General features: G+C 45.7%; 3 protein-coding genes and 1 pseudogene across 3 annotated transcripts; 2 read left to right on the top strand and 2 right to left on the bottom strand.

Annotated features, from left to right (window-relative positions):
- Nucleotides 1-51: 51 nt before the first annotated feature.
- LOC139248155 (histone H1-like) lies at nt 52-474 on the top strand. The gene has a single exon (XM_070871901.1). It carries the CDS (start codon nt 52-54, stop codon nt 472-474), a length of 423 nt encoding a protein of 140 aa, XP_070728002.1.
- A 2,486-nt stretch (nt 475-2,960) lies between these two features.
- Nucleotides 2,961-3,436, top strand: LOC139248310 (histone H3). Its single transcript, XM_070872094.1, has one exon. The coding sequence runs from the start codon at nt 3,026-3,028 to the stop codon at nt 3,434-3,436; it is 411 nt and encodes a 136-aa protein (XP_070728195.1). The 5' UTR covers nt 2,961-3,025.
- A 592-nt stretch (nt 3,437-4,028) lies between these two features.
- Nucleotides 4,029-4,415, bottom strand: LOC139248156 (histone H2A type 2-A-like). Its single transcript, XM_070871902.1, has one exon. It carries the CDS (start codon nt 4,413-4,415, stop codon nt 4,029-4,031), a length of 387 nt encoding a protein of 128 aa, XP_070728003.1.
- Nucleotides 4,416-5,425: 1,010 nt separating this feature from the next.
- On the bottom strand, nt 5,426-5,805 carry LOC139248301 (histone H2B 1.2-like; annotated as a pseudogene).
- Between the last annotated feature and the right edge of the window lie 21,965 nt (nt 5,806-27,770).

The following is a 27,770-nucleotide window of genomic DNA, read 5'->3' on the forward strand; positions in this document are numbered from 1 at the left end:
TGGGCGACCAACATCCTCAAGGTTGTGGCCGATGGCAAGGATCGCAGAGGAATGTCCTTGGCCACGATAAATAAGGCTCTGGCGGCCAAAGGCGTGGATGTGGAGAAGCGCGCGTCCAAGATAAGATTCAGTATTAAGAGTAATGTGATGAATGGCTCCCTGAAGCAGATCAAGGGCACGGGCGCCTCGGGCTCCTTCAAAATCGCTAATACAGATCCCCATGAGAAAGTGGGAAAGAAGGTGAAGAAAGCAGCAGCCAAGAAATCTCCAGCAAAGAAAGCAGCAGCGAAGAAAACGAGCACCAAGAAGGCGCTAACAGCAAAAAAGACAGCGAAAGGGCCGGCTAGGAAGAAGGCGGCGGTGAAGAAGCCCAAGAGCCCCAAGAAAGTGAAGGCGGCCAAAAAGGTGGAGAACCCGAGGGTCAAGGCCACGCCCAAATCAGCAAAGGCCAAGAAAGCAGCACCCAAAAAGTAAATAAAATGGCAACTTCTAAACATTTAAACCCAAAGGCTCTTCTCAGAGCCACCCACGCCTCTCAGAAAAGAGCTGATCCCGGAATCAAATAATCCCTGTCCCGGGCTCAGATTCCAGATAGAAATCATTGAAAATGACCGCGGGATCCCTCGTGACTCGTTGGCATTGGCTGCACGCCCCCACCCCCCCCCCCCCCCCCAGTGTCTGCACCCGCCCCTCCCCCAGTGTCTGCACCCACCCCTCCCCCAGTGCCTGCACCCACCCCTCCCCCAGTGCCTGCACCCACCCCTCCCCCAGTGTCTGCACCCACCCCTCCCCCAGTGCCTACACCCAACCCTCCCCCAGTGTCTGCACCCACCCCTCCCCCAGTGTCTGCACCCACCCCTCCCCCAGTGCCTGCACCCACCCCACCCCAAGTGTCTGCACCCACCCCTCCCCCAGTGTCTGCACCCACCCCTCCCCCAGTGTCTGCACCAACCTCTCCCCCAGTGTCTGCACACTCCCTCCCCCAGTGTCTGCACACTCCCTCCCCCAGTGTCTGCACCAACCTCTCCCCCAGTGTCTGCACACTCCTCTCCCCCCGTGTCTGCACCCACCCCTACCCCAGTGCCTGCACCCACCCCTCCCCCAGTGCCTGCACCCACCCCTCCCCCAGTGTCTGCACCAACCTCTCCCCCCCAGTTTCTGCACCAACCTCTCCCCCCCAGTGTCTGCACACTCCTTCCCCCAGTGTCTGCACCCATCCCTCCCCCAGTGCCTACAATAAAACACAGAGAATGGGATGTCCGGCCCGGGCCTCACTGTAACTGGGATTTGAGTCCGGCTCCAGTCTCAGTTCCTGGTCATTGTCATTTCACAGATTCAGGGGGAAGAGTCTCTGTGAGACGATGGGACTGGCGGCGATATCTCGCCTCACAACTCAAACCCCAAACTCCAGATTCTCCAAATCAGCTGGAATAAGGTGTTTGTAAAGTGCTGAACCGGTCTGTGAGAGGAGATGGAATAGTCTGAGATTGATAGCGAACGGACTATATAGGCGGGAATATTCCTGATTGTGAATTGTACCGGGACCTTATTTAAAAGCTTCTGGTCCCTGGAAGCCTTGAATATGAATTCCGAGTCTGGGCTTGTGCGGAGCGCTGTGTATCGGTTGTATTGTGGAGAAAACAATTTGAAATTGGCGGTTGCAGAAAGCTGGAGGTGGAGCTGGAAGATCAGAGGCGGCGCTCTGCTCTGTCTCTCAATCTTGATTCTGTCTCCTCCCCTGCCGCGCTATCTGTTTCACCTCTCACTCTGTCTCCTCCCCTTCCCGCCTCTCTCACTCTGCGCTTTCTCAGTCAGGTCGGGGCCGGCTCTTTAAAAAAGGAGCCAGGAGCAGTTGGTTCGTCATTCAGCGACAGTTTGAGTGAAGAATCATCATGTCTGGGCGAGGAAAAGGAGGCAAAGGACTGGGCAAAGGCGGAGCTAAGCGGCACCGGAAAGTGCTCCGTGATAACATCCAGGGCATCACCAAACCCGCCATCCGCCGCCTGGCTCGCCGTGGCGGTGTCAAGCGGATCTCGGGCCTCATCTACGAGGAGACCCGCGGGGTGCTGAAGGTTTTCCTGGAGAATGTCATCAGGGACGCCGTCACCTACACCGAGCACGCCAAGCGCAAGACGGTCACTGCCATGGATGTGGTGTACGCTCTCAAACGCCAGGGCCGCACTCTCTATGGATTCGGCGGCTGAACAACTCCACCCTTTCCACCCAGCACAACACCAAGGCTCTTTTAAGAGCCATCCACCGCCTCACAGAGAGCAGTGACCTGGGGATGGCAGTGTGGACAGTTTTGTTGGGAAATTATTTCAGCTATTTAATTAAAGGAAAGAAAGACATGGATATATATAGCGCCTTACACGGCCATCGGACTTCTCAAAGCCAATGAAGTACTTTTGCAGTGCAGTCGCTGTAGGAATATGGGAACTATTAAATATTTTAGAACAATAGTTTAATATGAGATCAGAAACTCCACGTGTCCCGGTCACAATCAGCGGGCGGGGATACACAGTCTCCCCTCAGATAATCCTGTCATGTTGTGAGCTTTGTGTGAGAATCGGTGAAACGGGCGGGATGGATGCGGGACTTTGTGTTTACAGGATGCAGTGACCGGGGAATTATTCCCGCCCGCTACAGACCCATCAGGGAATGGGACAGAATTTAAACCGGAATGTTGAAGAGAATGGGATTGGTGATTTATAATGGGGCACCATCGAGGTTATAAAGAGCCGGATTCTTAAATTGCTGGCGGGAAATTAGAGTTTCTTTAATCTCTGTTCGTTGAGACTCTGAAATTGGCGGGCTGTTTGAAATTGACGAACTTGTCAGTTTCATTTCAGTCAATCATGGCCCAGTAATCCCCGCCCTTCCCTTTCGCTCTCGGTGATTGGTTGAAACATGATTGGCGGTCGGGTTATGACCAATCACAGCCCAGGGGCAGACCCTAATAGACACTTTAAAAGGACCATTTCCAGTCCATCTGTCCCAGATTGTGCTGAGATCCGTTCAGAAGATGGCCAGGACCAAGCAGACAGCGCGCAAATCGACCGGAGGGAAAGCGCCTCGCAAACAATTGGCGACCAAAGCAGCCCGGAAGAGCGCTCCGGCCACGGGCGGAGTGAAGAAGCCTCATCGCTACAGACCCGGCACCGTGGCTCTGAGGGAGATCCGCCGCTACCAGAAATCCACCGAGCTGCTGATCCGCAAGCTGCCCTTCCAGCGCCTGGTGCGGGAGATCGCTCAGGACTTCAAGACCGACTTGCGCTTCCAGAGCTCGGCCGTCATGGCTCTGCAGGAGGCCAGCGAGGCTTACCTGGTGGGATTGTTTGAGGACACCAACCTGTGCGCCATCCACGCCAAGCGAGTCACCATCATGCCCAAAGACATCCAGCTGGCCCGCCGCATCCGCGGGGAGCGCGCCTAGACTCCTGCCCAGGCTCCAAGTTTTAGCACCAAGTGCAACAACGGCTCTTTTCAGAGCCACCAAATCAGCAAAGGAAAGAGTTGCGACCGGCCCCAGGCAAACTATCCTGTGTGCACGTCTTGTAGTGTTACTATAACTGGGGCTTTATGTAGTGCAGGCGGTGAATATTTGACGGTGCGGCGTTGCTCCAGGTTTTAATCTGAGTCAGATGCCCAATGTGGGTCGCTAACTATCAAGTGGGAGAGCTGATAGTGTATTGATCCCACTGCACATACCGGGACAGATTCCAGAGAGGGGACGAACTGCCTGTAATCTGTATCTGATCTTTACGCAAATTAAAAAGAGTAAAAGTCCGCATGGATCAATGTGTTCAAATGTATACATTTCTCCCTGTGGAATAATTGCCCATCAACCGCTCATTCCTTTATACTCGGCTCTTATGATCCGTTTCATATTCGGCTGTCCCAACATGTTTTGTATTAAATTAGATCAGGGACAATTGTGATCCACAAAACAGAAAGCAGCCTTTTCACAGACAATGTGGGTGGCTCTGAAAAGAGCCTTTGGGTTATTAGATTAAATCCTGTCCGCTTTACTTGCCCTTGGGCGCACTGGCGGTTTTCTTGGGCAGCAGCACAGCCTGGATATTAGGCAGCACCCCGCCCTGAGCGATGGTCACCTTTCCCAGCAGCTTGTTGAGCTCCTCGTCATTCCGGATGGCCAGCTGCAGGTGTCTGGGAATGATGCGGGTCTTCTTGTTGTCGCGGGCCGCGTTGCCGGCTAGCTCCAGGATTTCAGCGGTCAGATACTCGAGCACAGCAGCCATGTAGACCGGGGCTCCGGCACCCACACGCTCAGCGTAGTTCCCTTTTCGCAGATGCCTGTGAACACGGCCCACAGGGAACTGCAGTCCGGCCCGCGAGGAGCGAGACTTGGCCTTGGCCCGAACTTTACCGCCACTTTTTCCTCTCCCAGACATTTCCACAATCCACACGTTCAGAGAAAGAATGAGAAACTCCTCCCACATCTGCCTTTCTTCTACCTTCTGGAGGAATGCAAGGAACGAATTTGTGATTGATTGCTCAGTGGTGAATTTCATTGGTCTTTTGAAGCGACCAATCACAGTCTGTTTAGCCCACCAATGAAAGTAGGGCGGAAATTACTGTCTCCAACAGTCAGAATATCGATTTTTAATTCAAAAACACCAAGAAATTTTAAATAGCGGATTATGGTAATATCAATTCACCATTAGTCAAAGATTTCCCAACACGTTTTAATTAATTTTTTCTTTTACATATTCCCCTTGCAAGTTCCATGCTGCTACATTCAGGATTAAATTCGGGTACTATTTCAAACTGTCTAATGGGCGGGAATCAATCCCCACCAATTCTGTAAAGGGACACATTCCAACTCAATCTTTGTAAAAGTTGGGTTTCACAGATTATCGATCGATCCCCTGCAAAGGCGGGAGTGAGCCCAGAACTGGGAATCCTTCTGTGAAGAGAAGAGGGACAGAGAGTTCAAGCTGCCCCGGTTCTCGTCTCTGTAAGAACTCCCATTCTGGGTTGTTACACTGCGGGGAGTGTCGGCTTAATAAACGGACTGACCCGCGACAGGAATTGAAAAATAAACTTGAAAAGGGGTTGCGAGAGAGAATGTGTGACTGAAATCTGAGTCTTAGCCCCTTAACAAGCTATTAATTCGGCAGGCGGTGTAAATGAACGTATCTGAGAGCAAAGGGAAACATCGACCAGGGACCGTATTTGTAGTTGGCGGAAAATTCCAGCGACGCTAAGGTGGAACCGGACCGTGAAACTGATATCTGAAAATTCAAAACTAAATCTATAGCTGGAAGTGTAAAACTTCTCAAATATACTTGTTCAGGAAATAATTACAGTAAACAGAGTGCAGCTCTTTCAGAGAGGTTGTGGGTGGCTCTTAAAAGAGCCGTTGTGTTTGGGGTTTGATCTGTCAGGACAGCGGGCAGTCTCACTTGGAGCTGGTGTACTTGGTCACCGCCTTTGTCCCTTCCGACACGGCGTGCTTGGCCAGCTCCCCGGGCAGCAGCAGGCGCACGGAGGTCTGGATCTCCCGGGAACTGATGGTGCGGCGCTTGTTGTAATGAGCCAGGCGGGAAGCCTCACCCGCGATGCGCTCGAAAATATCGCTCACAAACGAGTTCATGATGCCCATGGCCTTGGAGGAGATGCCGGTGTCGGGGTGAACCTGCTTCATCACTTTGTAGATGTAGATGGCGTAAATCTTCTTCCTCGACCTTTTCTGCGCCTCTTGCCGCTCTTCGCTGGGATTTTCTTGATTACTTTCTTAGCGCTTTTCTTGGCTAGATCTGTTTTCTTTTCGTCAGCCATCGACTCGTTCAGTCAGGCGCAGATTTGGGGAAACTCTGCTCCGAGCCCGCATTATATCGGCAGCCCCACACTCCGCCCACAGCCCTATGCTAATGAGGGATGGGCGAAGGCAATGGTTGTGATTGGCTTGTCGATATCCATTGTTCAGTATCTCTCTGATTGGATGTTTAAAGAAACCAATCAAATTTGTTGCTCGCCACAATCTCAAATTCTTGAATGAGGTCATCAGTTACAACACCTCCTGATTTATATCTGTTCTTTATGTGTTTCTGTTCTGCTTTCAGGCAAAAATCTTACGAAGAAGGTTCATACATTTTTTCCTATAATATATATATTTTAGAATCTGAACAGCAAACTCGCTGCTCTGTTTGCCGATCTCGATTTCTACATGTTCAACAGACATTGACCGCTTTCTACCCGAGATTGACTGAGGGTGACTTCTGGTCAGGAATCTCCCAGTTTATCAATCGTCGGGATTTAATATTAAGTAGAAAAATACTGACTTGGATTTATATAGCGTCTTTCATGACCTGCTTCACATCCAATGAAATACTTTTTGAAGAGTAGGCACGGATGTAATGTAACGCGGCAGCCAATTTGGGAACAGCAAGCTCCCACAAACAGCAACATAATGGTCAAATGATCTGTTGTGTTGTGTTGATCGAGGGATAAATATTGCCTATGAGACGCGATAACTCCCCATATTGCTATGAGATGTTTTGCGTCCAGCTGAGAGAGCAGACGGTGGCTCGGTTTAACGTCTTATCCGATCGATGTCACCTCCGACAATGTAGCGCTCCCTCAACACTGCACTGGAGTTTCAGCCTAGATTTTTCTGCTCAAGACCCTGGAGTGGGACTTGAACCCACAACTTTCTGACTCAAAAGTGAGGGTGCTCCCAACTGAAGCACAGCTGATAAGATTGTGATCAATAGATCAGTTTCTTCAGACAGTAACCAGCCCTTTCACAGATAGAGTGGGTGGCTCTGAAAAGAACCAACGTGGTATTAGATTAAATCTTGTCCACTTTCCTTGTTCTTGCTGAACCCAGCCTTGGATTTCTTTGTCAGAAGCACTGCCTGGATATTGGGCAGTTCAGCCATGATCCTATTGAATTGTGGAGCAGGCTCCAGAGTCCTTTTGGCCTTCTCCTAATTCTTATAGCTATCAGTTGCTGATATGTGAGTGTTGTTTTTTTACCTCAGTTACTGGCAGGCGAATTTGTGTTTTATTATACACCTGTCAAATTCTGGTATGTGATTATCATTCTGTTTCTGTCTGTCTCTGTGATATGTGTGTGGGTTTATTCTGCACTTTGTCAGTTTCTGTATGGGAGTGTGTGTTTTATTCTCTACCTGGCAGCCTCTGGTATAATAGTGTGGGATTTCATCTGTACCTGTCCATCTGTGGCTGGTATCTGAGTGGGGTTTAATCTGTCATTTCTGGGATGTGAGTGTTGGGTATAATCTGTACCTGTCATTTCTGGTATGTGATTGTGGGGTTTAATCTGTACCTGTCAGTTTCTGGTGTATGAGAGTGGGGTTTAATCTGTACCTGTCAGTTTCTGATATCTGACTGTGGAGTTTAATCTGTACCTATCTGTTTCTGGTATGTGAGTTGTGTGTTTTATTCTGTACTTGTCAATTTCTGGTATGCGAGTGTTGGATTTATTTTATACCCGTCAGTCTCTAGTATGCAAGTGTGGAGTTTAATCTGCATCTGTCTGATTCTGGTATGTGAGAGTTGGGTTTCATCTGTACCTGGCAGGTTCTGATATGTAAGTGTGGGGTTTATTCTGTACCTTTCTGCCTGAGTATGTGAGTGTAATGTTTATTCTGTACCTGTCAGTGAGTGTGGGGGATATTCGGTACCTCTTTGTTTCAGGTGTGTGAGTGTTAGATTTAGTCTGTACCTGGTTGTTTCTGGTATACAAATGTTGTGTTAAATCTGTACCCTTCAGTTTCCACTTTGTGAGTGTGGGGTTATTCTGTAGCTGTCTGTCTCTGGTATATGAGTGTGGGATTTAATCTGTACCTGTTAGTTTCAGGTATGTGAGTGTAGGGATTAATCTGTACCTGTCATTTCTGGTATGTGAGTGTGGGTTTAAACTGTACCTGTCATTTCTGGTATGCGAGTGTGGATTTAATCAAAATCTGTACCTGTCAGATTCTGGTGTGTGAATGTGGGTTTTATTCTGTATCTATCATTTTCTGGTATGTGAGGGTGGGCTTTTCTCTATTTTTCTGGCCTTGGTATGTGAGGATGGGATTTCTTCCGTACCTGCCAATCTGTGGCTGGTATATGAGAGTGGCGTATAATCTGTACCTGTCACTTTCAGGGATTTGAGAGTGGGATTTAATCTGCAACTGTCGTTTCTGGTGAGTGTTGGGTATAAACTGTACCTGTAAGATTTCCTCGCTTTCTGTCAACTTCTGCTACAAAGTTTTTACCCTGAATTTGTCAGTTTCTGGTAGGGGAATGCGGATTTCACTTTGTACCTGTCAGCATTTTATGTGTGAGTATGAGTGTTTCCCTGTATATATCTGTCTCTGGTTTGTGAGGGTGGGATTTTCCCTGTAGATATCTGTCTCTGTGATGTGAGGCTGGGATTTTCCCTGTATATATCTGTATCTGGTATGTGAGGGTGGGATTTTCCCTGTATATATCTGTCTCTGGTGTGTGAGAGTGGGATATTCTCTGGAAATATCTGTCTCTGGTGTGTGAGAGTGGGCTGATCCCTGTAGATATCTGTCTCTGGTATGTGAGGGTGGGATTTTCTCTGTATATATCTGTGTCTGGTGTGTGAGGGTGGGATTTTCTCTGTATATATCTTTCTCTGGCATGTGAGAGTGGGATTTTCCCTCTACATATCTGACTGGTGTGTGAGGGTGGGATTTTCCCTGTATATATCTGTCCCTGGTATGTGAGGGTGGAATTTTCCTTGGAAATATCTGTCCCTGGTGTGTGAGGGTGGGATTTTCCCTGTACATATCTGTCTGGTATGTGAGGGTGGGATTTTCCCTGCATATATTTCTGTCTCTAGTGTGTGAGGGGAGAATTTTCTCTGTATATATCTTTCTCTGGGATGTGAGGGTGGGATTTTCCCTCTACATATCTGACTGGTGTGTGAGGGTGGGATTTTCCCTGTATATATCTGTCCCTGGTATGTGAGGGTGGGATTTTCCTTGTAAATATCTGTCCCTGGTGTGTGAGGGGAGAATTTTCCCTGTATATATCTGTCTCTGGTATGTGAGGGTGGGCTGATCCCTGTAGATATCTGTCTCTGGTATGTGAGGGTGGGATTTTCTCTGTATATATCTGTGTCTGGTGTGTGAGGGTGGGATTTTCTCTGTATATATCTTTCTCTGGGATGTGAGGGTGGGATTTTCCCTCTACATATCTGACTGGTGTGTGAGGGTGGGATTTTCCCTGTATATATCTGTCCCTGGTATGTGAGGGTGGGATTTTCCTTGTAAATATCTGTCCCTGGTGTGTGAGGGGAGAATTTTCCCTGTATATATCTGTCTCTGGTGTGTGAGAGTGGGATATTCTCTGGAAATATCTGTCTCTGGTGTGTGAGAGTGGGCTGATCCCTGTAGATATCTGTCTCTGGTATGTGAGGGTGGGATTTTCTCTGTATATATCTGTGTCTGGTGTGTGAGGGTGGGATTTTCTCTGTATATATCTTTCTCTGGCATGTGAGAGTGGGATTTTCCCTCTACATATCTGACTGGTGTGTGAGGGTGGGATTTTCCCTGTATATATCTGTCCCTGGTATGTGAGGGTGGAATTTTCCTTGGAAATATCTGTCCCTGGTGTGTGAGGGTGGGATTTTCCCTGTACATATCTGTCTGGTATGTGAGGGTGGGATTTTCCCTGCATATATTTCTGTCTCTAGTGTGTGAGGGGAGAATTTTCTCTGTATATATCTTTCTCTGGCATGTGAGGGTGGGATTTTCCCTCTACATATCTGACTGGTGTGTGAGGGTGGGATTTTCCCTGTATATATCTGTCCCTGGTATGTGAGGGTGGGATTTTCCTTGTAAATATCTGTCCCTGGTGTGTGAGGGGAGAATTTTCCCTGTATATATCTGTCTCTGGTATGTGAGGGTGGGCTGATCCCTGTAGATATCTGTCTCTGGTATGTGAGGGTGGGATTTTCTCTGTATATATCTGTGTCTGGTGTGTGAGGGTGGGATTTTCTCTGTATATATCTTTCGCTGGGATGTGAGGGTGGGATTTTCCCTCTACATATCTGACTGGTGTGTGAGGGTGGGATTTTCCCTGTCTATATCTGTCCCTGGTATGTGAGGGTGGGATTTTCCCTGTAAATATCTGTCCCTGGTGTGTGAGCGGAGAACTTTCCCTGTATATATCTGTCTCTGGTATGTGAGGGTGGGATTTTCTCTGAGCATATCTGTCTCTGGTGTTTGGGAATGGGATTTTCTCGATATATATCTGTCTCCAGTGTGTGAGGGTGGGATTTTCTCTGTATATAATCGGTCTCTAGTGTGTGAGGGTGCGATTTTCTCTGGAAATATACAGTCTCCGGTATGTGATGGTGGGATTTTCCCTGTATATATCAATCTCTGGTATGTGAGGGTGGAATTTGTTCTCGATATATCTGTCTCTGGTGTGTGAGGGTGGGATTTTCCCTGTATATATCGGTCTCTGGTGTGTGAGGGTGGGATTTTCCCTGTATTTATCTGTTTCTGGTGAGTGAGGGTGGGCTTTTCACTGTATATATCTGTCTCTGGTATGTGCGGGTGGGATTTTCTCTGTATATATCTGTCTACGGTATGTAAGGGTGGGATTTTCCCGGTATATATCTGTCTCTGGTGTGTGAGGGTGGGATTTTCTCTGTATATATCTGTCCAATCTGTGAGGGTGTGATTTTCTCTGTATTTCTCTGTCTCTCGTGTGTGAGGGTGGGATTTTCTCTATGTATTTGTCTCTGGTATGTGAGGGTGAGATTTTTTCTGTATAGAATCGGTCTCTGGTGCGTGAGGGTGGGATTTTCCATGCTTATATCTGTCTCTGATATGTGAGGGTGGGATTTGTCCTGTATGGATCTGTCTCTGGTATGTGAGGGTGAGATTTTCACTGTGCATATCTGTCTCTGGTGTGTGGGAGTGGGATTTTCTCGATATATATTTGTCTCTGGTGTGTGAGGGTGGGATTTTCCCTGTGTAGTTCTGTCTCTGGTGTGTGAGGGAGGGATTTTCCCTGTATATATACAGTCTCCGGTAGGTGAGGGTGGGATTTTCACTGTGCATATCAATCTCTGGTATGTGAGGGTGAAATTTTCTCTGTATGTAATCGGTCTCTGGTGTGTGAGGGTAGGATTTTCCCTGGAAATATCTGCCTCTGGTGTGTGAGGGTGGGATTTTCCATGCTTATATCTGTTTCTGGGATGTGAGGGTGGGATTTGTCCTGTATGGATCTGTCTCTGGTATGTGAGGGTGAGATTTTCACTGTGCATATCTGTCTCTGGTGTGTGGGAGTGGGATTTTCTCGATATATATCTGTCTCTGGTGTGTGAGGGTGGGATTTTCCCTGTGTAGTTCTGTCTCTGGTGTGTGAGGGAGGGATTTTCCATGTATATATACAGTCTCCGGTAGGTGAGGGTGGGATTTTCACTGTACATATCAACCTCTGGTATGTGAGGGTGGAATTTTCTATGTATGTAATCGGTCTCTGGTGTGTGAGGGTAGGATTTTCCCTGGAAATATCTGCCTCTGGTGTGTGAGGGTGGGATTTTCCATGCTTATATCTGTTTCTGGGATGTGAGGGTGGGATTTTCCCTGTATATATCTGTCTCTGGGATGTGAGGGTGGGATTTTCTCTGTATATATCTGTCTCTGGTGTGTGAGGGTGGGATTTTCTCTGTATATATCTGTCTCTGGTGTGTGAGGGTGGGATTTTCTCTGTATATTCCTGTTTCTGGGATGTGAGGGTGGGATTTTCCCTGTATATATCTGTCTCTGGGATGTGAGGGTGGGATTTTCTCTGTATATATCTGTCTCTGGTGTGTGAGGGTGGGATTTTCTCTGTATATATCTGTCTCTGGTGTGTGAGGGTGGGATTTTCTCTGTATATTCCTGTCTCTGGCATGTGAGGGTGGGATTTTCTCTGTACAGATCTGTCTCTGGTATGTGAGGGTGGGATTTCCCCTGTATATATCGGTCTCCGATATGTGAGGGTGGAATTGTCTCTGGTGTGTGAGGGTGGGATTGTTCCTGTATATATCTGTCTAGTATGTGAGGGTCAGATTTTCTCTGTATATATCGGTCTATGGTGTGTGAGGGTTGGATTTGTCCTGTATATATCGGTCTCTGGTGTGTGAGGGTTGGATTTTCCCTGTATATATCTGTTTCTGGTGTGTGAGGGTGGGATTTTCCCTGTATATATCTGTCTCTGCTGTGTGAAAGTGGGATTTTCTCTATATATATATATATCTGTCTCTGGTGTGTGAGGGTGGGATTTCCCCTCTATATATCGGTCTCTGGTGTGTGAGGGTAGGATTTTCCTCGTATATATCTGTCACTGGTATGTGAGGGTGGCATTTTCCCTGTATTTTATCTGTTTCTGGTGAGTGAGGGTGGGATTTTCACTGTATATATCTGTCTACGGTATGTGAGGGTGAGATTTTCCCTGTATATATCTGTCTCTGGTGTGTGAGGGTGAGATTTTCCCTGTATATATCGGTCTCTGGTGTGAGGGTGGGATTTTCTCTGTATATATCTGTCTAGTCTGTGAGGGTGTGATTTTTTCTGTATTTCTCTGTCTCTCGTGTGTGAGGGTGGGCTTTTCACTGTATATATCTGTCTCTGGTATGTGAGGGTGAGATTTTCTCTGTGCATATCTGTCTCTGGTGTGTGGGAGTGGGATTTTCTCCGTATATATCTGTCTCTAGTGTGTGAGGGTGGGATTTTCTCTGTATAGAATCGGTCTCTGGTGCGTGAGGGTGGGATTTTCTCTGTATATATCTGTCTAGTCTGTGAGGGTGTGATTTTTTCTGTATTTCTCTGTCTCTCGTGTGTGAGGGTGGGCTTTTCACTGTATATATCTGTCTCTGGTATGTGAGGGTGAGATTTTCTCTGTGCATATCTGTCTCTGGTGTGTGGGAGTGGGATTTTCTCCGTATATATCTGTCTCTAGTGTGTGAGGGTGGGATTTTCTCTGTATAGAATCGGTCTCTGGTGCGTGAGGGTGGGATTTTCCATGCTTCTATCTGTCTCTGGTATGTGAGGGTGGGATTTGTCCTGTATGGATCTGTCTCTGGTATGTGAGGGTGAGATTTTCTCTGTGCATATCTGTCTCTGGTGTGTGGGAGTGGGTTTTTCTCGATATATATCTGTCTCTGGTGTGTGAGGGTGGGATTTTCCCTGTGTAGTTCTGTCTCTGGTGTGTGAGGGAGGGATTTTCCCTGTATATATCTGTCTCTGGTGTGTGATGGTGGGATTTTCCCTGTATATATCAGTCTCTGATGTGTGAGGGTGGGATTTTCCCTGTATATATCTGTCTACTCTGTGAGGGTCAGATTTGCTCTGTATATCTCTGTCTCTGGTGTGTGAGGGTGGAATTTTCCCTGTACATATCTGTCTCTGATGTGTGAGGGTGGGATTTTCCATGCTTCTATCTGTCTCTGGTATGTGAGGGTTGGATTTGTCCTGTATATATCGGTCTCTGGTGTGTGAGGATGGAATTTTCCCTGAATATATCTGTCTCTGGTGTGTGAGGGAGGGCTTTTCCCTGTATATATCTGTCTCTGGTGTGTGAGGGTGGGATTTTCCCTGTACATATCAATCTCTGGTATGTGAGGCTGGAATTTTCCCTGTATATATCTGTCTCTGGTGTGTGAGGGTGGGATTTTCCCTGTATATATCTGTCTCTGGTGTGTGAGGGTGCGATTTTCCCTGCAGATCTGCAGTCTCCGGTATTTGAGGGTGGGATTTTCCCTGAATATATCTGTCTCTGGTGTGTGAGGGTGCTATTTTCTATGTATATATCTGTCTCTGGTGTGTGAGGGAGGGAATTTCTCTGTATAGAATCGGTCTCTGGTGCGTGAGGGTGGGATTTTCCATGCTTATATCTTTCTCTGGTATGTGAGGGTGGGATTTGTCCTGTATGGATCTGTCTCTGGTGTGTGATAGTGGTATTTTCACTGTATACACCTGTCTCTGGTGTGTGAGGGTGGGATTTTCTCTGTACATATCAATCTCTGGTGTGTGAGAGTGGGATTTTCTCTGTATATACCTGCCTCTCGTGTGTGAGGGTGGGATTTTCCCTGTAAATACCTATCTCTGGCATGTGAGGGTGGTATTTTCCATGCATATATCTGCCTCTGGTGTGTGAGGGTGGAATTCTCCCTGTATATATCTGTCTCTGGTATGTGAGGGTGGGATTTTCTCTGTATATATCTGTCTCTGGTGTGTGAGGGTGGGATTTTCCCTGCAGATATGCAGTCTCAGGTATTTGAGGGTGGGATTTTCCCTGTATATATCTGTCTCTGGTATGTGAGGGTGGGATTTTCTCTGTATATATCTGTCTCTGGTGTGTGAGGGTGGGATTTTCCCTGCAGATATGCAGTCTCAGGTATTTGAGGGTGGGATTTTCCCTGAATATATCTGTCTCTGGTGTGTGAGGGTGGGATTTTCCCAGTAAATATCTGTCTACTTTGTGAGGGTCAGATTTTCTCTGTATATCTCTGTCTCTGGTGTGTGAGGGTGGAATTTTCCCTGTACATATCTGTCTCTGGTGTGTGAGGGTGGGATTTTCCATGCTTCTATCTGTCTCTGGTATGTGAGGGTTGGATCTGTCCTGTATATATCGGTCTCTGGTGTGTGAGGATGGAATTTTCCCTGAATATATCTGTCTCTGATGTGTGAGGAAGGGCTTTTCCCTGTATATATCTGTCTCTGGTATGTGAGGGTGAGATTTTCTCTGTGCATATCTGTCTCTGGTGTGTGGGAGTGGGATTTTCTCCGTATATATCTGTCTCTAGTGTGTGAGGGTGGGATTTTCTCTGTCTAGAATCGGTCTCTGGTGCGTGAGGGTGGGATTTTCCATGCTTCTATCTGTCTCTGGTATGTGAGGGTGGGATTTGTCCTGTATGGATCTGTCTCTGGTATGTGAGGGTGAGATTTTCTCTGTGCATATCTGTCTCTGGTGTGTGGGAGTGGGCATTTCTCGATATATATCTGTCTCTGGTGTGTGAGGGTGGGATTTTCCCTGTGTAGTTCTGTCTCTGGTGTGTGAGGGAGGGATTTTCCCTGTATATATCTGTCTCTGGTGTGTGATGGTGGGATTTTCCCTGTATATATCAGTCTCTGATGTGTGAGGGTGGGATTTTCCCTGTATATATCTGTCTACTCTGTGAGGGTCAGATTTGCTCTGTATATCTCTGTCTCTGGTGTGTGAGGGTGGAATTTTCCCTGTACATATCTGTCTCTGATGTGTGAGGGTGGGATTTTCCATGCTTCTATCTGTCTCTGGTATGTGAGAGTTGGATTTGTCCTGTATATATCGGTCTCTGGTGTGTGAGGATGGAATTTTCCCTGAATATATCTGTCTCTGGTGTGTGAGGGAGGGCTTTTCCCTGTATATATCTGTCTCTGGTGTGTGAGCGTGGGATTTTCCCTGTACATATCAATCTCTGGTATGTGAGGCTGGAATTTTCCCTGTATTTTTCTGTCTCTGGTGTGTGAGGGTGGGATTTTCCCTGTATATATCTGTCTCTGGTGTGTGAGGGTGCGATTTTCCCTGCAGATCTGCAGTCTCCGGTATTTGAGGGTGGGATTTTCCCTGAATATATCTGTCTCTGGTGTGTGAGGGTGCTATTTTCTATGTATATATCTGTCTCTGGTGTGTGAGGGAGGGAATTTCTCTGTATAGAATCGGTCTCTGGTGCGTGAGGGTGAGATTTTCCATGCTTATATCTTTCTCTGGTATGTGAGGGTGGGATTTGTCCTGTATGGATCTGTCTCTGGTGTGTGATAGTGGTATTTTCACTGTATACACCTGTCTCTGGTGTGTGAGGGCGGGATTTTCTCTGTACATATCAATCTCTGGTATGTGAGGGTGGGATTTTCTCTGTATATAATTGGTCTCTGGTCTGTGAGGGTGGGATTTTCTATGTATCTATCTGTCTCTGGTGTGTGAGGGTGGGATTTGCTCTGTATATATCTGTCTCTGGTATGTGAGTGTGGGATTTTCTATCCCAATATCTGTCTCTGGTATGTGAGGGTGGGATTTTCTCTGTGCATATCTGTCTCTGGTCTGTGAGGGTGGGATTTTCCCTGTATATATCTGTCTCTGGTATGTGTGGATGCGATTTTCCCTGTATATATCTGTCTCTGGTGTGTGAGGTTGGGATTTTCTATGTATATATCTGTCTCTGGTGTGTGAGAGTGGGATTTTCTCTGTATATACCTGCCTCTCGTGTGTGAGGGTGGGATTTTCCCTGTAAATACCTATCTCTGGCATGTGAGGGTGGTATTTTCTCTGCATATATCTGTCTCTGGTATGTGAGGGTTTGATTTTCTCTGTATATATCTGTCTCTGGTATTTGAGAGTGTCATTTTCCCTGTATATAATCGGTCTCTGGTGTGTGAGGGTGGGATTTTCCATGCATATATCTGCCTCTGGTGTGTGAGGGTGGAATTCTCCCTGTATATATCTGTCTCTGGTATGTGAGGGTGGGATTTTCTCTGTATATATCTGTCTCTGGTGTGTGAGGGTGGGATTTTCCCTGCAGATATGCAGTCTCAGGTATTTGAGGGTGGGATTTTCCCTGAATATATCTGTCTCTGGTGTGTGAGGGTGGGATTTTCCCAGTAAATATCTGTCTCTGGTATGTGAGGGTGGGATTTTCTCTGTATATATCTGTCTCTGGTGTGTGAGGGTGGGATTTTCCCTGCAGATATGCAGTCTCAGGTATTTGAGGGTGGGATTTTCCATGCATATATCTGCCTCTGGTGTGTGAGGGTGGAATTCTCCCTGTATATATCTGTCTCTGGTATGTGAGGGTGGGATTTTCTCTGTATATATCTGTCTCTGGTGTGTGAGGGTGGGATTTTCCCTGCAGATATGCAGTCTCAGGTATTTGAGGGTGGGATTTTCCCTGAATATATCTGTCTCTGGTGTGTGAGGGTGGGATTTTCCCAGTAAATATCTGTCTACTTTGTGAGGGTCAGATTTTCTCTGTATATCTCTGTCTCTGGTGTGTGAGGGTGGAATTTTCCCTGTACATATCTGTCTCTGGTGTGTGAGGGTGGGATTTTCCATGCTTCTATCTGTCTCTGGTATGTGAGGGTTGGATCTGTCCTGTATATATCGGTCTCTGGTGTGTGAGGATGGAATTTTCCCTGAATATATCTGTCTCTGGTGTGTGAGGAAGGGCTTTTCCCTGTATATATCTGTCTCTGGTGTGTGAGGGTGGAATTTTCCCTGTACATATCAGTCTCTGGTATGTGAGGGTTGGATTTGTCCTGTATATATCGGTCTCTGGTGTGTGAGGGAGGGATTTTCCCTGTATATATCTGTCTCTGGTGTGTGAGGGTGAGATTTTCTGTGTATATGTCGGTCTCTGGTATGTGAGGGAGGGATTTTCCCAGTATATATCGGTCTCCGATATGTGAGGGTGTAATTTTCTCTGTATATAATCGGTCTCTGGTATGTGAGGATGGGATTTTCTATGTGCATGTCAGTGTGGTTTGTGAGTGCGGGATTTTCTCTGTATATATCTGTCTGGTGTGTAATGGTGGGATTTATTCTCTATATATCTGTCTCTGGTTTGTGAGGCTGGGATTTTCCCTGTATATACTCTGCTCTGCTCTGCTGTGTATATATCTGTCTCTGGTGTGCGAGGGTGGGATTTTCCCTGTATATATCTGTCTCTGGTATGTGAGGGTGCGATTATCCCTGCAGAGATGCAGTCTCTGGTATTTGAGGGTGGGATTTTCCCTGAATATGTCTGTCTCTGGTGTGTGAGGGTGCTATTTTCTCTGTATATATCAATCTCTGGTGTGTGAGGGTGGGATTTCCTCTGTATGTATCTGTCTCTAGTATGTGAGGGTGGGATTTTCTCTGTGCATATCTGTCTCTGGTCTGTGAGGGTGGGATTTTCCCTGTATATATCTGTCTCTGGTATGTGAGGATGGGATTTTCCCTGTATATATCTGTCTCTGGTGTTTGAGGGTGGGATTTGCTCTGTATATATCTGTCTCTGGTATGTGAGTGTGGGATTTTCTCTCCCTATATCTGTCTCTGGTATGTGAGGGTGGGATTTTCTCTGTGCATATCTGTCTCTGGTCTGTGAGGGTGGGATTTGCTCTGTATATATCTGTCTCTGGTGTGTGAGTGTGGGATTTTCTCTGTATATATCTGTCTCTGGTGTGTGAGTGTGGGAATTTCCCTGAATATGCTCTGCTGGGGCCCCAGCTGTTTACATTGTACATTAATGATTTGGACGAGGGGATTAAATGTAGTATCTCCAAATTTGCGGATGATACTAAGTTGGGTGGCAGTGTGAGCTGCGAGGAGGGTGCTATGAGGCTGCAGAGTGACTTGCATAGGTTCGGTGAGTGGGCAAATGCATGGCAGATGAAGGATAATGTGGATAAATGTGAGGTTATCCACTTTGGTGGTAAAAACAGAGAGAGAGACTATTATCTGAATGGTGACAGATTAGGAAAAGGGGAAGTGCAACGAGACCTGGGTGTCATGGTACATCAGTCATTGAAGGTTGGCATGCAGGTACAGCAGGCGGTGAAGAAAGCAGATGGCATTTTGGCCTTCATAGCGAGGGGATTTGAGTACAGGGACAGGGAGGTATTGCTACAGTTGTACAGGGCCTTGGTGAGGCCACACCTGGAGTATTGTGTAGAGTTTTGGTCTCCTAACTTGAGGAAGGACATTCTTGCTATTGAGGGAGTGCAGCAAAGGTTCACCAGACTGATTCCCGGGATGGCGGGACTGACATATCAAGAAAGACTGGATCAACTGGGCTTGTATTCACTGGAGTTCAGAAGAATGAGAGGGGATCTCATAGAAACGTTTAAAATTCTGATGGGTTTAGACAGGTTAATGCAGGAAGAATGTTCCCAATGTTGGGGAATTCCAGATCCAGGGGTCACAGTCCAAGGATAAGGGGCAATCCATTTAGGACTGAGGTGAGGAGAAACTTCTTCACCCAGAGAGTGGTGAACCTGTGGAATTCTCTACCACAGAAAGTTGTTGAGGCCAATTCACTAAATATATTCAAAAAGGAGTTAGATCTAGTCCTTACTACTTGGGGGATCAAGGGGTATAGCGAGAAAGCAGGAATGGGGTACTGAGGTTGCATGTTCAGCCATGAACTCATTGAATGGCGGTGCAGGCCCGAAGGGCCGAATGGCCTACTCCTGCACCTATCTTCTGTGTTTCTGTATATCTGTCTCTGGTGTGTGATGGTGGGATTTTCCCAGTATATATCTGTCTCTGGTCTGTGTGTGTGGGATTTTTCCTGTATAAATCTGTCTCTGGTGTGTGAGGGTAGGATTTTCCTTGTATATAATCTGTCTCTAGTCTGTGAGGGTGGAATTTTCCCTGTATATATCTGTCTCTGGTGTGTGAGGGTGGCATTTTCCCTGTATATAATCGGTCTCTGTTGCGTGAAGGTGGGATTTTCTCTGTATATAATCGGTCTCTGGTATGTGAGGGTGGGATTTTCCCTGTATACATCTGTCTCTGGTGTGTGAGGTGGGATTTTCCCTGTATATATCTGCCTCTGGTGTGTGAGGGTGGGATTTGTCCTGTATATATCTGTCTCTGGTGTGTGAAGGTGGTATTTTCCCTGTATATATCTGTCTCTGGTGTGTGAGTGTGGGATTTTCCCTGAATATGCTGTGCTGGGGCCCCAGCTGTTTGCATTGTACATTAATGATTTGGACGAGGGGATTAAATGTAGTATCTCCAAATTTGCGGATGACACTAAGTTGGGTGGCAATGTGAGCTGCGAGGAGGATGCTATCAGGCTGCAGAGTGACTTGGATAGGTTTGGTGAGTGGGCAAATGCATGGCAGATGAAGTATAATGTGGATAAATGTGAAGTTATCCACTTTGGTGGTAAAAACAGAGAGACAGACTATTATCTGAATGGTGACAGATTAGGAAAAGGGGATGTGCAACGAGACCTGGGTGTCATGGTACATCAGTCATTGAAGATTGGCATGCAGGTACAGCAGGCGGTTAAGAAAGCAAATGGCATGTTGTCCTTCATAGCGAGGGGATTTGAGTACAGGGGCAGGGAGGTATTGCTATAGTTGTACAGGGCCTTGGTGAGGCCATACCTGGAGTATTGTGTACAGTTTTGGTCTCCTAACTTGAGGAAGGACATTCTTGCTATTGAGGAAGTGCAGCGAAGGTTCACCAGACTGATTCCCGGGATGGCGGGACTGACCTATCAAGAAAGACTGGATCAACTGGGCTTGTATTCACTGGAGTTCAGAAGAATGAGAGGGGATCTCATAGAAACGTTTAAAATTCTGACGGGTTTAGACAGGTTAGATGCAGGAAGAATGTTCCCAATGTTGGGGAAGTCCAGAATCAGGGGTCATAGTCCAAGGATAAGGGGTAATCCATTTCGGACTGAGATGAGGAGAAACTTCTTCACCCAGAGAGTGCTGAACCTGCGGAATTCTCTACCACAGAAAGTTGTTGAGGCCAATTCACTAAATATATTCAAAAAGGAGTTAGATATAGTCCTTACTAGTCGGGGGATCAAGGGGTATGGCGAGAAAGCAGGAATGGGGTACTGAGGTTGCATGTTCAGCCATGAACTCATCGAGTCTGTACCGCCATTCAAAGTGCTGAATGGCCTACACCTGCACCTATTTTCTGTATATCTGTCTCTGGTGTGTGAGGGTGGGATTTTCCCTGAATATAATCGGTCTTTGGTGTGAGAGGGTGGTATTTTCCCTGTGTTTATCGGTCTCTGGTGTGTGAGGGTGGGATTTTCCCTGTATATATCTGTCTCTGGTATGTGAGGGTGGGATTTTCCCTGTATATATATATCTGTCTCTGGTGTGTGAGGGTGGGATTTTTTATGTATATATATCTGTCTGGTATGTGAGGGTCGGATTTTCTCTGTATATATCTGTCTCTGCTATGTGAGGGTGGAATTTTCCCTGTATATATCTATCTCTGGTGTGTGAGGGTGGGCTTTTCCCTGTATATATCGGTCTCTGGTATGTGAGGGTTGGATTTTCTATGTATATATCTGTCTCTGGTGTGTGAGGATGGGATTTTCTCTGTCTTTCTCTGTCTCTGGTGTGTGAGGGTGGGATTTCCTCTGTATATATGTCTCTGGTATGTGAGTTTGGGATTTTCCCTGTATATATGTGTCTCTGGTATGTGAGGGTGGGATTCTCTCCATTTATCTGCCAGTTTCTGAAATGTGAGTGTGGATCTTCCTCTGTACCTGACAGTTTCTGCTTAATTGAAAATTGATGCCGCCTATCTCATACCGTTAAATTCAACACCTTTCTTGTCTGTCAATGCTGTTGCAACTACATTTGTTGTTTTACTATTATCTTCACTTGGAGTATCCTTGGCACTGTTTGGGACATGAACTCTGCTCTTCACCCATTTTTTGGACATTTAACTACTATTTTTACTGTAGTTTTTCACTGAGTACTCATTTATTAGTTTGAAGTCCCTTTTAGTTTAATTTTGTTAATTTTAATTTACAAATGGGATTGACAATTGTCTTGTTGTAAAATCCTGCTGCAAGATCCCATAATTCAGTTCTGACCTGCGACGGATATTCAAAGTACCTCGGTTGAGATGGCCAAGAATCGAACCCGGGTCAACTGCTTGAAAGGCAGCTATGCTCAGCACTATACCACCATCGCCCACACATCAGTCATTTTGTATTTGCAGACAAACTGCTTCTTACGGGTCTTCAGCGGGACAAATAAATTGCTGAGCAATCATTTTAATCAGAATGTAAGCACGGTGCTGGGACACCTTCCCTCCAATTACAAATGGTCACTCTGAATAGTAATCTTGCTTGGACCGAGCCCTCACCCCATTTATTAGTTTAAAATCTGGACTGAGTCCTCACCCCAGTTACTTTTTCTTCAGTCCCCTCTAGATTAAACAATAGTTATCACCAAAAATAAATGAAACCTCAATTTTATGTGATAAATAAATGGATGATGAATGTGCTTTGTAAATGTTAGAGAAATGGCATTTGCTGGAAGGCACTCGTGTTCGGTTCTAAACTGCGACATGGTGACATAAACTGTATTAAATGGAACCTGTTTGTGCTGGTCGAGAATGAAACCTGAGTCAACCCCTGGGAAGGCAGCTATGCTCAGCACTATAGCACCATCACACTAAGTTTAACATGTAAACCTCTGTATTGACAGACCACTCACCATGGGTCTTTGGAGCTTTAGTCAGGACTAACTGCAATCATTGTAATCTGAACGTAAACAAGGTTGTTCAGGTTATTTGTCTCCAGCTTAAAACAGTTACTGATGAATGGTCATCTTGTTGCACTACTGGCTGGCAGCCAGGAGATGGCACCAACCTCCAATAGTTTGGCTGTTGTGGATTGTGTGCACACCCAGACCGCTGTGAGTCTGGTGCTGCCCGGGGAGCTGGCCAAGCACGCCGTGTCGGAATGGGACAAAGGCGGTGACCATTGCAAATAAATTCACAACACAGGAAAAAGCATTAAAAAATCAACGGCTCTTTTAAGAGGAAACCACAGTGTTAATTTAGTCGATTTATTCATTCTGCTATCATCCTTTTATAAAATAATGGTACAACACAGAGTGTGTGAGTTTCACTCTGTATCTATCTGTCTCTGGTATGTGAGTGAGTTTCACTCTGCACCAGTTCTGGTGTGTGAGTGCGCATTTTATTATGTACCAGCTGATTTCAGCTAAGTGGGTGTGTGGCTTACACTGTATCTATCAGTTTCTGTTTGCGAATGTGGGGCTTAATCTACCTGTCAGTTTCTGATATGCAAATCTGTGTTTTTACTCTAACTGTCAGGTTGTGAAAAGTGAGAGTGGGTTTTACGCTGTAACTGTCAGTTTCTAGTTTGTGAATGTGGGTTCCACTCTGTACCTGTCAGTTTCTGATGTGTGAGTGAGTTTTACTCTGTACCATTCATTTACCACTACATGAGTGTGGGTTTTCCTTTCGACCTGTCAATTTCTGCTGTGGAAGAGAGGGGTTTACGTGAGTGTGGGTTTTAGTCTTTATCCGTCAGTCCCTGCTTTGTGTGTGTTATTTTTTTTTTCAGTATCTTCTCTTTCTGGTCTGTGAATGTGGGTTTTATTATGTACCTGTCAGTGTCTGAAATGAGAATGTGGGTTTTACTCTGTACCTGTCTGTCTCTGGAATTACATTTGTGGGTTTTATTCTGTAACTCTCATTTTCTGGTACGCGAGTGTGGGTATTCCTCTGTATCTGCCAGTTTCTGGTATGAGTGGAGGTTTTACTTTATATGAATAGAAAACGAAAATATTGTTTAAAACCTGAGAGATTAGTAAATGTTGCAATTCAGGGGGACTTGAGTGCCATTGTACGCAAAACATTGAAAGTTAACATGTAGGTACAGCAAGCACTTAGGAAGGTGAAAGGTGTGGGTCTATACACTTGGAGATGAGAAGAATGAGAGGTGATCTTATTGAAACATATAAGACCCTGGGGGGATTGACAGGGTAAATGCTGAGTGGCTGCTTCCACTGGATGGACAGTCCAGAACTAGGAGTGTTAGACTCACAATAAGGGCTCAGCCATTTAGATCTTTGATGAGAAGAAATGTCTTCACTGAGAGGGTTGTGAATCTTTGGAATGCTCTACCCCAGAGAGATGTGGATGCTCAGGTGATGAGTGTATTCAAGACTGAGATTGACATTTTGTTTGATATTAAGGGAACCAAGGGATATGGGGATAGTGCGGGCAACGGGAGTTGAGGTAGAAGATCAGCCATGATCTAATTCAATGGCGGAGCAGGCTCGAGGGGCAAATCATAGAATCATAGAAATTTACAGCAGGGAAGGAGGCCATTTTGGCCCATTGCGTCCACGCCGGCCGACCAAGAGCTATCCTGCCTAATCCCATTTTCCAGCTCTTGGTCCGTAGCCCTGAAGGTTACGGCACTTTAAGTGCACATCCAAGTATTAAATGTCGTGAGGGTTTCTGCCTCTACCACCCTTTCGGGCAGTGTGTTCCAGACCCCCACTACTCGCTGGGTGAAGACATTTCCCCTCGTATCTCCTCTAAACCTCCCCCCAATTACATTAAATCTATGTTCCCTGGTTGTTGACCCCTCTGCCAAGGGAAACAAGTCCTTCCTTTCCACTCTATCCAGAACCCTCATAATTTTATACACCTCAATCAGGTCTCTCCTCAGCCTCCTCTCTCCAATCTTTCCTCATTGCCAATATTCACCAGTCCAGGCAACATTCTTGTAAATCTCCTCTGCACCCTTTCCAGTGCCATCACACCTTACTGTAATGTGGTGACCAGAACTACACACAGTACTCCAGCTGTGGCCTAACCAGTGTTTTATACAGTTCAAGCACAACCTCCTTGGCTTTTGTTTTCTATACCTCGACTAATAATGCAAATATTCCACATGCCTTCTTAACCACCTTATCTACCTGGTCTGCTATCTTCAGGGATCCGTGGACATGTACTCCAAGGTCCCTTTGTTCCTCTACACTTTTCAGTGGCGTACCATTTAATGTGTATTCCCTTTCCTTGTTAGCCCTCCCCAAATGCATGACCTCACACTTCTCTGGATTGAATCCATTTAGCACTGTTCCACCCACCTGACCAGTACATTGATATCTTCCTGCAATCCACAGCTTTCTTCTTCATTATCAACCACACAGCCTATTTTACTGTCAGCTGTAAACTTCTTAATCATACCCACAACATTCCAGTCCAAGTCATTGATATATACCACAAAAAGCAAGGGACCCAGCACTGAGCATCTCGGAACCCCACTGGATACATCCTTCCAGTCACAAAAACACCTATCAACCATTACCCTTCGCTTTCTGCCTCTGAGCCAATTTTGGATCCAACTTGCCACTTTGCCCTGGATCCCATCGGCTTTTACTTTCGTGATCAGTTGGCCATGTTGGACCTTATCAAAAGCTTTGCTAAAATCCATATACACTACATCACATGCACTGCCCTCATCGATCCTCCTGGTTAGCTCCTCGAAAAATTCAATCAAGTTAGTCAGACATGACCTTCTTTTAACAAATCCATGCTGACTGTCCTTGATTAATCCCTGTCTTTCGAAATGAAGCTTTATCCTGTTCCTCAAATGGCCAACTCCTGCTCCGATTGCTTATGTTCTTTTATGAGTGTGAGTTCATTCCGCACCTACATGTCTCTGGTATGTCAGTGGGAGTTCACACTGTATCTATCTGTCTCTGGTATGTGAGTGTGAGTTCACACTGTATCTATCTGTCTCTGGTATGTGAGTGTGAGTTCACACTGTATCTATCTGTCTCTGGTATGTGAGTGTGAGTTCACACTGTATCTATCTGTCCCTGGTTTGTGAGTGTGAGTTCACTCTGTATCTATCTGTCTCTGGTATGTGAATGTGAGTTCATTCTGCATCTATCTGTCTCTGGTGTGAGTGTGAGTTTCATTCTGTATCTATCTATCTCTGGTATGTGAGTGTGAGTTCACACTATATCTATCTGTCCCTGGTTTGTGAGTGTGAGTTCACTCTGTATCTATCTGTCTCTGGTATGTGAGTGTGAGTTCATTCTGTATCTATCTGTCTCTGGTATGTGAGTGTGACTTTCAATCTGTATTTATCTGTCTCTGGTTTGTGAGTGTGAGTTCACTCTGTATCTATCGGTCTCTGGTATGTGAGTGTGAGTTCATTCTGTATCCATCTGTCTCTGGTATGTGAGTGTGAGTTCATTCTGTACCTATCTGTCTCTGGTATGTGAGTGTGAGTTCACACTGTATCTGTCTGTTTCTGGTATGTGCATATATGCTTTTCTCTGTATCTGTTATGGGAGTCTGGGTTTTATTCTTTCCTTGTTATTTTCTGATATGTTAGTGAGTGTCCTACCCTATAACTGACAGTTTCTGCTTAATTGGAAGTTGCTTTTCCTTTGTATCTGCCAGTTTCAGGTGTGGGCGAGACGTTATAACCCTGTTCCAGTCAATAACTGGGAAGTGAGGATGGTCTTTCTTCTATCTGTCAGTATCTGTTAGGTGAGTGTGGGTTTTACTTTGTACATGTCACTTTCTGGTATGTGATTGGGTACTTTATTCTGCAACTGTTAATTTCAAGTTAGTGGGTTAGTAATTTACACTGTATGTATCTTTCGCTAGAACACGAATGTGGCATTTACTCTGTATCTGTCAGTATCTAAGTGTAGGTTTTATTTTACCTGTCAGTTTCTGATATGTGAGATTCAATAGATGAGTGTGGTGCTTAATCTCTGCTCGTCAGTTTCTGATACATGAGGGTGTGTTTTATTCTGTACTTATCAGTCTATTGTATGTGAATGTGCGTTATGATCTGTACTTGTCAGTTTCTGGTATGTGAGTATTGTTTTAATCTGTACTAGTCAGTTTCTGGTATGTGATTGTGGATTTTATTCTGAACCTGTCAGTATCTGATATGTGAGTGTTGGTTTAATCTGTACCCGTCAGTTTCTGGCTTATGAATGGTAGTTTAACTTTAACTGTCAGCTTTTATGTATGATACATGAATATGGGCTTTATACTGTATGTGTCTCTCATATGCGAGTCTGTGTATATTTCCGTAACTGTCAGATTTAGGTATGCGTGTGGGGGTTTAATCTGTGCCTCTCAGTTTCTGGTGTGTTAGTCTGGGTTTAATTAGCACCTATTAGCTCCTGCAATTTGGGTGTATGTTTTAGACTGTACCTGTCAGTTCCTGCTATATGAGCGGGGATTTACTCTGCATCTGCCCATCTCTGGTATGTGAACGTGAATATCTGTTTTATGTTCTACCTGAATTTGTCTGATATGTGAGTGAAGGTTTTACCTTTCTGATAGGTGTGTGTGGGTTTCACTCTGCATCTGCCAGTTTATGAGATGGCAATATGTCTTTAGCTCAGAAACTGTCAGATTCTGCAAGTATCAGTTTTACTTTTTACCTGTGTTTTCTGACATGTGACTCTGGGATTTACACTCTACCTGTCACTCTCTGGTGTGGAGTTTACTCTGTGCGTGTCACTTTCATCTATGTGGGTGTGGGTTGTAGATTGTATCTGTCAGCCTATGGTACGGGAGTGTGGGTTTTATTCTGCACCTGTCATTTTCTGGTATATTCGAGATGGCTTAATACTGAATCTCTCCTTTCCTGATACGTGATTATTGCTTTTGCTCTGTACCCGTCAGCTTCTGCTATGAGAGTATGGTTTTTACTTTCTAACTTATATATTAAGGTATGTGATTGTGTGTTTTATTCTCTACCTGCCAGTTTCTGGCAAGTGAGTGCGGGTGTTTAATCTACATGTTAGTTTGATCTGTTTCAATGGTGAAACAGCGTCTGATTCTACTGCTCCTTGTAAGATTCACAATGTAACTCTTGTACTGTGGATTACTGTGGGACTGACTGCTTCTGCTGCCTGTGATAATAGGATTGAGGCCAGTTCTGTATCTCTGCGCTCTGTGAGTGATAATGTACTTACTGTGTGTGGGAAGGAGCTGCCTACACTGGTTGACAGTCCGTGTGTGCCAGCAGTGTGGATTGACACTGTGTCAGTGTCTATCTGTTCCTGTGTTTGTGAGTAAGTGAGTGAAAATGGATCTGTCTCAGTGCGATATGTTTGGACTTTGAAACAACATCTTATTGTACTGCTCCAAGTGACTGTGGGATTCATAATGTAACTCTGGAAATTCGGATCACTGTGGGACTGACAGCTTCTGCTGCCTATGACAATAGGATT

Source organism: Pristiophorus japonicus, unplaced genomic scaffold, assembly GCF_044704955.1.
Source record: "Pristiophorus japonicus isolate sPriJap1 unplaced genomic scaffold, sPriJap1.hap1 HAP1_SCAFFOLD_29, whole genome shotgun sequence".
Classification (NCBI taxonomy): domain Eukaryota; kingdom Metazoa; phylum Chordata; class Chondrichthyes; family Pristiophoridae; genus Pristiophorus; species Pristiophorus japonicus.

Excerpts from the sequence above, each read along its gene's own strand:
- LOC139248155 (XM_070871901.1), top strand. The coding sequence starts at position 52 with ATGTCCTTGGCCACGATAAATAAGGCTCTGGCGGCCAAAGGCGTGGAT.
- LOC139248310 (XM_070872094.1), top strand. The coding sequence starts at position 3,026 with ATGGCCAGGACCAAGCAGACAGCGCGCAAATCGACCGGAGGGAAAGCG.
- LOC139248156 (XM_070871902.1), bottom strand. The coding sequence starts at position 4,415 with ATGTCTGGGAGAGGAAAAAGTGGCGGTAAAGTTCGGGCCAAGGCCAAG.